Source organism: Triplophysa rosa, linkage group LG12 (genome assembly GCF_024868665.1).
Source record: "Triplophysa rosa linkage group LG12, Trosa_1v2, whole genome shotgun sequence".
NCBI lineage: Eukaryota > Metazoa > Chordata > Actinopteri > Cypriniformes > Nemacheilidae > Triplophysa > Triplophysa rosa.
Window position 1 is genome coordinate 21,424,925 of NC_079901.1, and position 13,942 is coordinate 21,438,866.

Sequence of the window (13,942 nt, forward strand, 5' to 3'; positions counted from 1 at the left end):
GTAATAGGAGAGGCGCGCGGCGTTCTCTCTTGCTTCGGCCTTGTGCTTTTGTTGCACGGTCTGTATGCAGGTCCATTAGCACGCATCCATCGAACCGCCGGTCCACTAAAGCCTGGAGGAGTGTTTTTTTTTATTAATGATGCACCTCCACCAAAGAAGAGGCATCCTCTGATGCAAAAGAGATACAGCATGACCCTGTACTTAGAGAGCACTACATAAGAGACCAGGATAAAAGCCCTAGTCCAGCACTTGGCCAAATGGAAAAAAGGCGTGCCATCATCAAAACACACTTTCTCATTAAAATCCCCCACAGATCTCAAATAGAGAGCACTGTTGTGACCTCCTTACTTTTCTGCGCGGCCCGAACTGATGATTAAAGGATGCCGGGGAAAGCTGAGTTCATGTGCACGTTGCTTACATTCAGTTTAATGTGCACACCCAACTCTTTTCAAACAGCCGCGTAGCTGTGGGGTCACGCGAGAGGCCCTGACAGTGTATTAGACATCGATGTGCATTAGAACAATTTCTGAGGACCTTCGAGGGCCATTTGTGGCTGAAGCTCTTTATGTGCCATTGAATGTATGTCGATGCGTTCGTGCGCGCTTGCGGCCTGCCCCTGGGCTGTTCAGTATAAGCTGATGACCAAGCTCATTAAATGTCTGTAAGAAAGTCTCTAGCTGTCTGTCTAGACTGCACGTGAGATTGAAGCTACTGTATTGTTATTTTTTAATAGCTCTCCCTGCTGAAAAACAAAAGATAGTATTTTAATGGTTTTCATTACAAATAATGTAATGAACTATCAACTGTTTGCCATTGAAGCCATTACGAAATTTCTGTATGTGATGTTTTGGGCCTTGTCCCTAGTGTTCTATTGGTTTCCATACCCCAATTAAAAATCTCACCAATAGAACCCAAAACATTACCAGTAGTGACCCACATAGACCAATATAGTTTCCATTACAAGCAATGCAATTCCCATTATAACCATTAAATCCATCCATTAGAACATCTGTCATGGTTTCTGTTTTTTATAGAAGAACTGTTTCAATAGGCCTAACAATCAGACATTGTATAAGGCGAAAACAAATGTCTCTAGAGACAAGTTATGAGGAAGCTAACTGACTTCAGATGTACATTTGTCATTAAAACAGTACACAAACCAAGTTTATGAAAGGGGGGGCAATGTTTTCAATTGCAAAATATGATGTTGGCTATCTGGACACATGGAAAACAAGAATGAGGATGAGGGGTATTACATACTCGCCAACATTTTCTGCAATCCAAGCTCCATATCACTCCCCTGGGCCCTTCCCTGTATCTGCGGTCTCCATGGCAACTGGCCCTGCCTCACATCACCAGAGAGAATGTATGTTCACAACACCATCTCACAGTCTGTTTTGTCTCTTTCTGTGCTCTCTCTTTGCTTTGAAAAAACACAAGGCTACCTGTTTGACAGCAGAGTGGTACGTTCTTCTGTGTGACAGTTTGAATAACCCAAGCTTGTATCCCTGAGATAATGAGATGTGAATGAGTCACACACTCACTTTCTGCCTTTAACTATTTATTTGTTTTGTTATTAAAAAAAATGTGTGTTGCGGTTTCTCCATTTACGATTTAATCATTCAACTATTCAGTTAATGGACTCTCTCCTCACTAAGAAACATTTTGCTGACATAAAACACAAAGCGTTGAGTTGTTAATTCGACAGTGTTGAAAATCAACAGTGTCGTTTTTCCCGCTGTTAAGATTCTGGCGCCATCTTGCGGCCAAGTCTTGCAAATACATAGAGTTAACCATTCAATATTTTTCAACCCAAAATTAAGTATTTAGAAATTTATACTGCCTTTAAGTTGTGCTCAAAAATATTTCCACTAGGTTTTTTTGTTTAGTTTTACAATAAATGTGGAAGATTGGAGAAGAACATCTTCAATGTAGCCTATCTATATCTTATTATAAGCAGAGCCATTTAAAAAACAAACCTCACACAGTTTCACATTTGAAATAGAATCTACTCTTTATTATTTATACGCAGGGAGAAAGATTTCATTTATTTCTTAATTTTCATATATTATTTTTTTCTCTACTGCACAATTTGCATAATTTCATGACATCCTGTGGACAACCACAAAACCATAACATTAGATTTTTTCTTCTTTTTTACACGAAGTGAGAAACAAGACTCATTTTACAAGCATTTTTACAGTCCGCATACAACGTCAGATGATGTGTTCAGATTCTCTCTCTTTTTCAACGGAATCCGGAGTGAAAATATATCAACAGACATCTAACGAAACATGCAACATCTATGTTAAAACATAGAAACTCTTTGACAACCATTCAATTGGAAAGAAAAACTTCTGTTGTCTTTTTTGTATACATTTTTTAAATCTTAACATTTTCATTCTGAGAGATGTTGCTGATTTTGACAAACAGATCGGAATGGGTTGATCGAACACTTGAGTAAACCGATCCAGTTATTACTTTCTTCCACAGATAGACAAATACAATATATACAGACAGAGTTTGATCTTGTGATCACAATCACATGCTCAACATCAGACCAAATTAATATTCACACCTTTTGTCGTAGAAAATATCAGATATATTTACAAAAAAAATATCACATTCACACAGCATACGGTAACAGAATCAACCGAAAATCATCCCCATAAAAATAATGGGATGATAATAAACTGCAATAGAAGATTAGATAGCTGTCAAATAGATTCATGTGCTTGTTTAAAGGGAACTTTTTTAGAAATATAATGATGTGGATAAAAACTTGATTGGATTTAATTGGCCATCACAATAAACACCCTTAACAGTCGGGCATAATATAATATAAGTATTTTTTTACGTTTCCCAGAAGATTCCCAATGTTTCAATATTTAATGTAGTGTCAATTGAAATTTACGATGATATTTGTAAATCTATGAGTACAATAACCTAAAGTGCATACGATCAATATATACTGTGCCATAAAAGAGGAAGTAAAAAATAAATAAAAATAAACACTATACAATATTCATATAATTCATTTCTCTATTTTTTTCAACATATACATGTATTCAGACTCTATGTCATATGTTAAGGTATATGCATTCAAAGAACAAAATCCATGTTGCATAGATTACCCAAACTGAACCAGTGGATTTGGTTAAAACATCAGGTTGGCACACAAGAGTTTGTCTTAGCAACCTTTTCTTAAAATACATCTGTGCGTCACCCCTGCAAGATGTAGATTAAAACAAAGAAACCTTCGTGTATGTTCTATTAGCTGTTTCCATATACGCGAGATGTCCACGGATATGGAAACACTGACCAGACAGACAAAAGCGTGTGCCTTTGTTCATCATTGGCACATTGTGTAGCTCTACACTGACACGGTGGAGGTTAAAGAGGCAGTGTTCATGTTGAAATGATGAGACAATCATCTTTTATAGCTAAACAGATCAAACATTACAACAGATGATTACTTCGAAAAATGATTTTGAAACAGCGCACCACCATAAAACACGAGACAGAGGACAGACACCAAATGAACCACAAACGTTACATCCGGATTTCAACCCTTTGAGTCACTTTGAGCCAGAACGCTTACGTGAGTTTCTCAAATGTACGTTATTCATTTATTTTTCGTCGTTGCATATTTGGATTCCACACAGAACTCACAAAACAGAGACAACATTTGACCACCGACGTGACATTTACTCCAAGACGCTGCTCAAAACAAACACAAATCGTGGACAAACAGCACAATCAAATTTTCGGACGGAAAGTAGACGCCTTTGAGAGAAGACAATTTCGAGGGCTCGAGTGCTCAACACAAAATACGACCTCTTTTACTGTCCCACAAACAGCCACGGTCAGAACATCAGGATGATAAACCTTCGCAATGTTGGGTGAACATTTTCACCAGTCGCCTTCTGTCGATTCCAGCTGATGTCCGTCAAAAAAACCTGAACATTCTCTTTGAATGCGACTTTTAAAACATTAACTGGTGTTGCTCAACACTGCGTTCAACATTACGGATTGTCTTTTTTTCTTACAGTATAACCTCAATTCAGTGCATAACATAGTATATGATATGATTTCATTATTTATCAAATAATTGTGTCACTCATCTTGTGGGTTCTGCTATATGTTTTATATGTTGTATCTTGTTTTTGTGGTAAATATACATATACAACTTTGGAAATGTGATAGAAATGACAATGAAATGTACAGATTCTCAAGTACTAAAGAGCCTACGGATATCAGAGATACAGTATGTATGCTTTGGAACAGGAATGTTGCTTCAGAAATGATTTCCAAGATCATAACCGTGTTCTGAGAGATTAAATGGATTTACCGTCCTGGTGGATGTTCGGTGAAACGTCTCAAATACACTTTTCAGTGGATGAACAGGTGGTCCCACCCTTATGACGCAATATTGAGTTTGCCATTTCCTCGTACCTTGTTTTCCATCATTACCAACATAATGCACCTGTCAGTCATTCCAAATTCACGAACCCACCTTTGTTTCATTTCGCGGAGGGCAGTGATGGGTTGTGATTGGCTGATTATGGTTGCGTTAGATTGGTGGTGGCCACTAGCTTGTGCCAGCTGACCGCCCGTTTCCGCATGTCGACTTTATCCAGCCAGATGTAGGCTTCACCGATCAGGGTCTTCTTCATGAACTTTCCTCCATTTGATACCAGGAACAGCTACGAGGAGGCGAAAGACAGCGAGAGGATGAGAAAGATGGAAACGTCACATGACGTAAATGATGTGAAATGCAAACATATTGTGAACGTCACCTGGATAGAGTGGCCAACCGGATTGAGATTAAAACGAAACGTCTCGTTGAAGGACGGCTCTCTGTCATGGCGACACACTCTCGTCTTCTTCTTTATGATTTTCTTTTGAGTTGCGACATTCACCACGTACAGTTTTACATACAGGTCTAGAACAACGATAAAAATATACACGTCCAACTCGTATAGCAACTTCAATTTTTGTGCATTAGTGTTCGTATTTTTCAACAACATCACTACTTCTCATTGTCGGAATGGTATGATGAGAAGTCGGTGAGATTTGACGCATTACCAGGTAGATGATCTGGAGATTTGAACTTGTAGGTGATGTTTCTACACTGCAGAACCTCAAGAACCAGCTGCTCTCCTTCAGTCTTCATTTCTTTCTTTAAAGCCACCTTAATCTCTCCCATCATTTTACCTACACGTAAGAATGTCGAGGGCATTAACATATATACTAATATAAACTAATAGGAAACTTCTAAAAACATGATTTATGTGAAAAAATGGAAAACAGATGCACTGTTAAAATTAATATAAGTAATATAAGAGTTTTAGAACTCCATTTGAAAAAATGTTTAAAAATCATGTTTCTTTATTGTGCATTCCAATTAATATCAATCAAAGTGGAGTTGGGTTGTTTTGATTAAGTAATAATAACGAAGAAAAAAGACACAGCTAACTGACACGATAAAACACAAGAAAAACATAATAACAAAATAAAAGACATGATTTTTGATCTGCTTTTTGCAAATTAACTCTTCAGTTAGTTCCTCTCATTCATCTTTAACAATCACAAGTAAGACTTTAATGTATAGCAAATGAATATTAAGATCGATACCAACTGTCCAAAACTAATATATAATAAAAAATTATATATATATATATACACACACACATATAAAATAAAATATGTGGGAAACAGTGACCTCTAGTGGACAAAAACCTAATAGCAACGTGTGACTGGTAAAATTGTGGGAAATCTTTATGAAACTGTGTGTTGGTGGCAAATATATTTACACAATATAAAAAGAAAGCAATACGCTTAAATATATTGAAAAAGGATCTCTTTTTAAATATTGGCAAACAGACATAAACGATATACTGTATACTGTATATGATCCAGTTAGAATCCATGTTTTGTTGCGCTGACGTCTATAACCTTTGACAGCGACAAACACAAGCTCACACAACCCCCCCACACACACCCTCAACTGTGATGAATTATTCAGCAGTGTATAGCAGTGACACAGCGAGAGGAGAACAGAAGGGCATGACTACTGTTTTCCTGTCTAACAGGTTCATAGTGTCCTAAACAGCTTTCTGACATGTGCTAATTCAGCCTCATGGGTGAACATGACCCCATCGACTCCCCTGTACATCACACTACAAAAGTGTATTATGACTCACTGTTTGGTGTGTGATTTAGTTTTTATGAGGTTCACCGCTATAAGGCTCAACTTGACAGTGTGGCGATGATTCCAGTGAACTGAATAAAAGTGCAGCAGAAAACTGATTCTTACCCTCAGAGTCAGACAGGTTCAGAGTTTCAAGTCCTCTGGTTTTATCTGTTCCGTTGGGAATGTTTTTCCTGACAAAAATTCCAACAAAAAGGTGTGAGATTTTTTTCCTACTGTTTTGATGAATGTGATTGGTGATCATGCATTTGCATATTTAAAGGGACAGTTCACCCAAAAATGAAAATCACTTTTTACTTGCAACAACTTAAATGGGACAAACTGCTCAAAAGATGCAGTGTTTTCTTGTGGGTTTTTTTGTGTATTTTGGTATTAGTTAAAAAATGAAAATATAATGGAACAAGCCTGATTTTTTTCCACAACTTTCTTGCATCTTTGCATTCAGATGTTGGGTGACTTCATGACACTCCTGAGGTTTGCTTTTGTTCGAATTGAAATGTTGTTGGGTGAACTAACTAGGGTTAAAAACAAAAGAGGAAGGAAAGTAGGCATCCGGTACTTACAACTGAGGGACCTGAAAGATGGCACTGTCCAAGGCATTCGTGCCCGTGACATCCTCGCTGTCCAGAGTATATCCATCACACTCAGTTTTTCTGTGATTTGTTTTGTCTGTAGGCACACACAAAAACACACAAACAGAAACAGCGATTAAACATGAGCTTATATAGCAAGGATTTCTAACATCAGTTTATTGCATCTCATTATGAAAAAACAATGGATATGAACTTTACACACAAAGTTACACAAAAAAGGGAAACTAAAACAAAAGACCACAGTGAAACAAAAGGTAAATGCAGTTTTATTTAAATAATATTTTGCTTTACGGTCCCATTATCAAAACTCTCATCTTAATTGATTTAAATAAACATTTTGCTTCTGTGCTTTTACAATGGACGTGTGTTGTTGGGTGAGTGATTTTTGTCTTATTATTTAGAGAGAGGGAGGAGTCACATGCCTCACCTCCTCTAGCAGAGATCCCTCCGTGAAGGTCATCTGACTTGATACTTTGCTCTCATTGGCCGGAAGATGTTGTATGATCAGTTCTGCCTTTAGATGGGGCTGTCTCTACACGTGTCAGTCTCATCCACATATATCTCCCTCACATGAAACCAGCTCATGATATTTACACACCACAGTCATGCGGACATAAATATGGGTTTGACCTGGGGTAAAGGCCTGGGGTTTTACTGGCGGGGGCAAATGAGGTAACAAAGAGGTTTATCATGCTCTGGATGTAACCACGTGGGGTTTCTGGGCGATGTTTATAAAAGTGTAGCTATTCTAAACGATTGCTTGAAAGAAAATTTGACACTGAGTGTCTGTAGGACTGACGGAATGAATTGCCTTAGCTGGAAAATCAGTTTAAGCGACGTGCTTCTAGCGAATTATTCATGCAACAAATGCCATTTCTGCTGCAGAATAACCCTTTCTTTTTGCCTGAATGTCTGTGGCATTAACTTTTATATGAGAAACAAAACAAAACGCTGCCTCGCCGAGTTTTACATCAGCTCAACTTGTGATATTTCAAAACGGAAGACTTTTGTTGTGATTTTTATAGGCTTTATAAATGCATTAAAGGGATAGTTCACTTAAATATGTACATTAATGTCATTCCAAACCTTTATGACTTTCTTCTGCAGAACACAAAAGAAAATTTCGAAGAACGCTGGTACCAAACAACATTGGCCGCCATTGACTTCCATTGTATGGACATTTCTTAAAATATCTTCTTTTGTGTTCCACAGAAGAAAGAGTCATATACAGGTTTGGAACAACATGAGGATCAATAAATAATGAAAGACTTTTTATTTTAAGGCGAACTATCCATTTAAGGTTTCATAATAAAATGCAGATTAACTCGTAAAAACTAAAATCAAAATAATTTTTATGTCATTTAAACACTAAAAGCACGTTCAGAAGCTACTAGTTCACATTTATTTCAAATAAATCAGATCTTTTTTTACTATGCCATTGCTGACTATTATGTCTAAGCAAATGTTACATGTTTTCATTGTGTGCTGAAAAACGAAACAGCTGCTTCGTTTGTCGTGGCATTTTAGGTGTAAAAAACTTCTTCACAGAGACGATGAAAGAAAAAAGACAAAAAGGTGAGGACGAGAGGTAATGGAAACAAAGAGAGTGAGAACAAGAGAAAAGACAGAAAGAAAGAAAACAGAGACGCTGTGAGCTCATGTGAAGTAGTAAAAGTTACTTGGCTGGAATCGGGACTGATGGACAGCAGCCTCGGCCGCAGCGATGGCGTTCCCCGCCTCCTCCAGGTGCGCCTGGGTTATACTGCCTTTGCTCTGGCTGCGAGAAGGGCCGTGGGAGCGTAAGTGACCCTCGGAGGAAGATTTGGAGCTGCCGGGACTGCTGTGGGACTTTTCTATGGTAGGGACCTGTGTGTCTGTAAACATATCGTTTTGAAAATCCTACGTTCAACATTTTTATTTGGATATTATTTAGATTTAATTGATCAACAGAACGTTTTAAAACAAGTGTACTACCTGCATTTATTTTTATTTTGTATGCATGACCCACCTTTAGCAGGGTCAGGGAAGATGCCGTGACTTCGGCTCTTGATGACAGAGGTTTTGGGTGATTGCTGGTTACCCGGTTGCCCTCCTTGTCCTTCAGGACCCCCGTGACCACCAGGGCCACCCTGCGCTCCCGGGCCTCCGGAGCCACCTGGCCCCTGTGGTGGATGAGCTCGTCCGTGATGAATACTCTCACTTTGCTCCTTTAGGGGGTGCCAGCGAGGCGTGTTATCCAGCTGAGACGTGTTTGACAGGTCAATGAGCACCTAGCAAAAATATAACGAGAAAGTGAACTTAATCATATGCTTTGTTGGGTAAAGTTCTCAATTAAAATATTATTATCATAAATATATAGATTTTATCCAATCATAACATAATGACAATAACAATAAAGACAGCATACTTTGAATCAGATTTATGCAAATAATGTTCGTCTCTGCCATAAGACGTGTCTGCAGTATAAATGACATCTTTATTGTGTAACACTCACTTCTCCCAGAAAATCATTTGAGGAATATCTGTCATAGTCCCACACAGTAACCTCCAGAGTTTTCTTCTTCAGCTGTTTATATGAAACAGACACAGGATTCCAGTCAGGTGCAGGTAAAAAAAACACACAGCATCAACATCTTTAATCCTTAAACCTGTGACTCAGTAAACAGCATAGCAACGATGCCAAACTAGGTCAACTTTCAGAATTTTTAGCCATGGAATATCAAGTTTGGGTGGAAAAATGGGACACACGGGGATGAGGCGGTGATGTAACTTCCCTTGTGTCTTACACTACTTTGATTACATGCAATGAGTTCTGTGCATATTCCTTTGACTATATATAGTTATAAATATATCTGGAGAGAAAGGGACACCGAGAAAAAAGTCTGAGAAAATATTAAAGGAAGTTATGAAAAAGTGGAAGAGGGTGCAATTTTTCATATACTATAACTACTATATTATTAGAGATCGGTACATGCTTATGTTCACAAAACATGTTTAATACTAAGTTTAAGGTCTCCAGAAAAGAAATGTATATACAGTATAAAAAATGTTACTTTATGCTCAGGTATATTGAAGAAATTTAATTTTCAAACAGTGGCGACTGGATAGAAGTTTGGACATGCCTACAAGTCTCATATTGTGGCACAGTTATTTAAATTATCTTAAGGGTCCAGTGTGTAATGTGTAAGGATCTATAGACAGAAATGCAATATAATATACATAATATACATGACATTGAAATGTCACAGTTATTACATTGTAGCAGTTCCATTAAAGGTGCTGTGTGTAATTTTTTGGAAGATCTATTGAAAGAAATTCAATATAATATAAAACAAATTTGTCTTCAAAGGTTTATAAAGACCTCACATAATGAAGCGTTATGTTTTTATTACCTTAGCATGAGCTATTTCTATCTACATACACCACGGGTCCCACTACATGGAATTCGTCATGTTGCACCGGCATGTTTCTACGGTAAACGGATAAATTGCTCTACAGAGCGCATTTTGTAAATATGTTATCTCCTTTGGCAAAGAAGCAAAACCGCGATGACATCTTTGACCTGTCTGCTACCGTAGTGCTTCGAAAGGGAGGGGAGAGAGCGGTGGAGAGAGCCATTGGTTGCAATTTGCAACCTCACTGCTAGATGTCGCTAAAATCTACAGACTGGACATTAACATTTTAGCTCCTTCAAAGTAGCCAAACGTGCTCAGTTACAGCTCGCTACTCTCATTCTGTTGAACTTCATTAGAAGCATTTGGGTATTTGACTAATAACTCTATCATGCTAATTCCCTAAATGCTTCATAGTCTCTAAATTAAGTACTGTTTGTAATAAATATTCTTTCTATAAAGTACCAACTACATTTCAGGGTTAAATGTGATGTTTATGTCACATTTCCACATAGAAACAATTATACAAAATAAATCATTTACATTTAAAAATCGTAATTATATCGCTTTACTACAGTACCTACTGCCTAAATTAATGTAAATTAGCAAAACTGTTAAATAAATAAAATTCAATGAAACATTTGATAACGTGTATGTTTGTGTAAATATATACATAAGATACACAGAGCTAGAGAGAGCTAGAGAGAGACAGAGAGAGAGAAATCATGTAGCTTAGACAAGATCATTGATTATGTAACGTAATGTAATTCTCAATTATAGGGGTGTAACGGTCCGCGTATTCGTACCGAACCGTCACGAGCTGTCAAGGGAGAAAATTCCAAAATGAAGGTTATCATTCCTAAACCCTACTCCCTTCAAAGGGCAGAGCCCTTGTAGTTTAGTCTTTGGAGTGAACAGGGCATTTACGTGCCATAATGTAGACGTTTGGAATGCACTTGGCAAAGAAAGCGACGTAATTTCCTCATTATCTTCAGCTGGCATGTTACTGTGACAACGAAGCATTGTGTTCGTCAGCAGATGTCGCTGTTTTAATGGCATAATTTAAGCATAAAACCTAACTGTTTGCAAATAAACATACATTTTATATTTTAAAAAGTTTTTAAAATATGCTACATAATATATAAACACTAATATATATAAAACTTTTCGAAATATAAAATGTATTGTTTATTTGCAAACAGGTTTTATGCTTAAGTTATGCCATTAAAACAGCGTCTGCTGATGGACAAAATGCTTCGTTGTCACAGGAACATGCCAGCTGAAGATAATGAGGAAATTACGTCGCTTACTTTGCCAAGTGCATTCCAAACGTCTACATAATGACACGCAAATGCCCTGATCACTCCAAAGTCTAAACTCTGAGGGATCTGCCCTTCGAAGGAGTAGGGCATAGGAATGATGACTATATTTGGAATGTTGCCTGTGACGGTTCGGTACGAATACACGTACCGTTACACCCCTACTCAATTACATTTGAGTGAATGCCCTCTTCAAATGATTCCATTCAAATGCACATCTGTATTAATTCTCTGTATTGAATCATCATGTTTACCTGCTCAAGATGGATGTTTTTATAAATGACGGTCTGGTTCCATTCCGGGTTCTGAGTTTTCTGGATATATTTAGTCCTCCTCTTGTTCTCAGCACTGTGTAGTCGTTGTGTTGGGACAGGACACAAGAAGCAATTAACATTCCATAATCAACTCAAATGGATATGCAGAATATCTTCATTCACACTGGCTAGAGCAGTTTTATAAACAAGATGATCTCGCAGGAGGCAACACTGATGCGTCTACGGTTCATGCCACCAATGATGATGATGACATTATCAGATCACAGCGTGGAAGAATGTCTGTCTACATGAGTTCATGGACGTACGCTCTGCAAACGTACAGCAGCACTAGACTCTTATACCTCGTCCCAAAATGTTAGTGAGCTGCTTATAGAGACACGATGATGATGCTGCTGCTGAAGCAAAGACTGTTGAAAAATGGCAGAAAATTAATTATTATGCTTACTAAGATAAGATTTAAGTTAGATTTAGGACAACATTATGGAGGACTAGAAGGGCTACTTAAAATTATAATAAAGAAATGATTTACCAATTGCATCATTTAAATAGAAAAATGTAAATAAAGAAATCACTTTTAAAAAAGACATTAATAAAATAATTTATTTAATTCATATTTTAAGATTTAGGACAACATTATGGAGGACTAGAAGTGCTACTTAAAATTATAATAAAGAAATGATTTACCAATTACATCATTTAAATATAGAAATGTAAATAAAGAAATCACTTTTAAAAAAGACATTAATAAAATAATTTATTTAATTCATATTTTAAAATTCAGTTAAGTAGAACAATAAAACAATACAAATAAAAATAAATCACAGATTTGATCAATATCAATTTTATGTTTAATTAATTTTTTCATTTTTTATTTAAAAATGATTTTTAAATGCATTGTTTTCTTTTTCTTTTTAACTGCTTTTTAAAAATTATTTATGTATTTATTTATTTATTTCTGAATCTGAATTAAATACACAGTTAAATATGTATTAATACGTCCATTTATTAATATTATTAAATTGATATATCATTTTTTTATGTCACTATTAGATCTCCACACAGCATTGCTGGTATACATCACAGTAAGGTCAAAACCCAAAATGCACTGCAATGAGTTCAGTGACAAATTACAATATGGCGGACAAGATGAGAAAAATGTTGATTATAAATAACTTAAATGTCATTAAATACTGAAAAGTTCAGTTCGTCGTGAACTATGATACCAAATATGTCTGCGCCGTTTATTTTAACGTCACGGTAACGTCAGAAAATGACTCCAGGATATGTCATTTATGGCAGCTTACTAAGTTTTGGAACAGAGCCTTAGTGTGCCCATGTGAATTTTATAGCAAACAATGTCAGCGCTTTCAAGACCTATTCAATTTTCACACCACAACCAACTTCAGAGGTAGATCTGTGCTTTTGAGGTAGATCTGAGACACACCACAAATGAGGTTCACCATGTATGACGGCTAGATAAAACAACAGAAAATCACACACAAGCACACCCGCACACACGTACACCACTGAAACATAGCCAAACGAAAAGAAAAGGAATCACCACGCTACCTTGCGTTCTGGACAACCATGACTTGGCTGAACCAATCCAGAGATTTGTATGAATGCAAAGTAAAAGGATACAGACAAACAGACAATGGTCAGAGAATCCAAACACAGGGGAGACACAAACCCTCCGAACTCGAGAGGAACGCTTCCGGCCTGAAGATCTGGGCGGAGTCCAGCTTTTAGCCACAGACAGAAAGATCATCTGCACAGGTAATGTGGACTAATCTCATAATAAACATGGCAGATATGGCCATTAAGAGATGGCAGATATAGGATTACACACCTCATACCGGTGGAAGTCATATTGATCGGGCTGTCTCTACACTTCACTGATTTTAGTCCGAGACATTGAGCTTGATTACTGGCTAGCATGTGAGGAGCGGAAGGCTAAGCTAATAAGAATTGACTTCTCTAAAGAGGATCCCTTCCACTTCAGTGTTCCAATAAGTCATTGCAGTACTAAAGTCAGACTACAGAGAAATTTAAGCTCTGTGGATATGCAAGTTATTAAGGGTAACATACACTACCGGTCAAAAGTTTTAGAACACTTGAATGAAATGTTTCTTATTGTCTTAAAAATGGT

At 37.1% G+C, this 13,942-nt stretch overlaps 1 protein-coding gene across 3 annotated transcripts in view; it reads right to left on the bottom strand.

Moving 5' to 3' along the window:
• Positions 1-1,994: 1,994 nt before the first annotated feature.
• The window catches only part of LOC130563196 (protein piccolo-like), a 33,520-nt gene continuing 21,572 nt past the window's right edge, over positions 1,995-13,942 (bottom strand). For 2 of the 3 annotated variants that reach the window (XM_057348626.1, XM_057348624.1), the window contains 10 exons: positions 13,363-13,389; positions 11,773-11,866; positions 9,302-9,373; positions 8,816-9,077; positions 8,487-8,681; positions 6,778-6,883; positions 6,320-6,387; positions 5,089-5,217; positions 4,800-4,945; positions 1,995-4,706 (listed from right to left, as the gene is read on the bottom strand). In XM_057348626.1, the coding sequence (XP_057204609.1) occupies positions 4,563-4,706; positions 4,800-4,945; positions 5,089-5,217; positions 6,320-6,387; positions 6,778-6,883; positions 8,487-8,681; positions 8,816-9,077; positions 9,302-9,373; positions 11,773-11,866; positions 13,363-13,389 (1,243 nt within the window). In that variant the 3' untranslated portion in view covers positions 1,995-4,562. The remainder of the gene's footprint in view (positions 4,707-4,799; positions 4,946-5,088; positions 5,218-6,319; positions 6,388-6,777; positions 6,884-8,486; positions 8,682-8,815; positions 9,078-9,301; positions 9,374-11,772; positions 11,867-13,362; positions 13,390-13,942) is intronic. The other variant, XM_057348625.1, reaches the window with a different exon arrangement.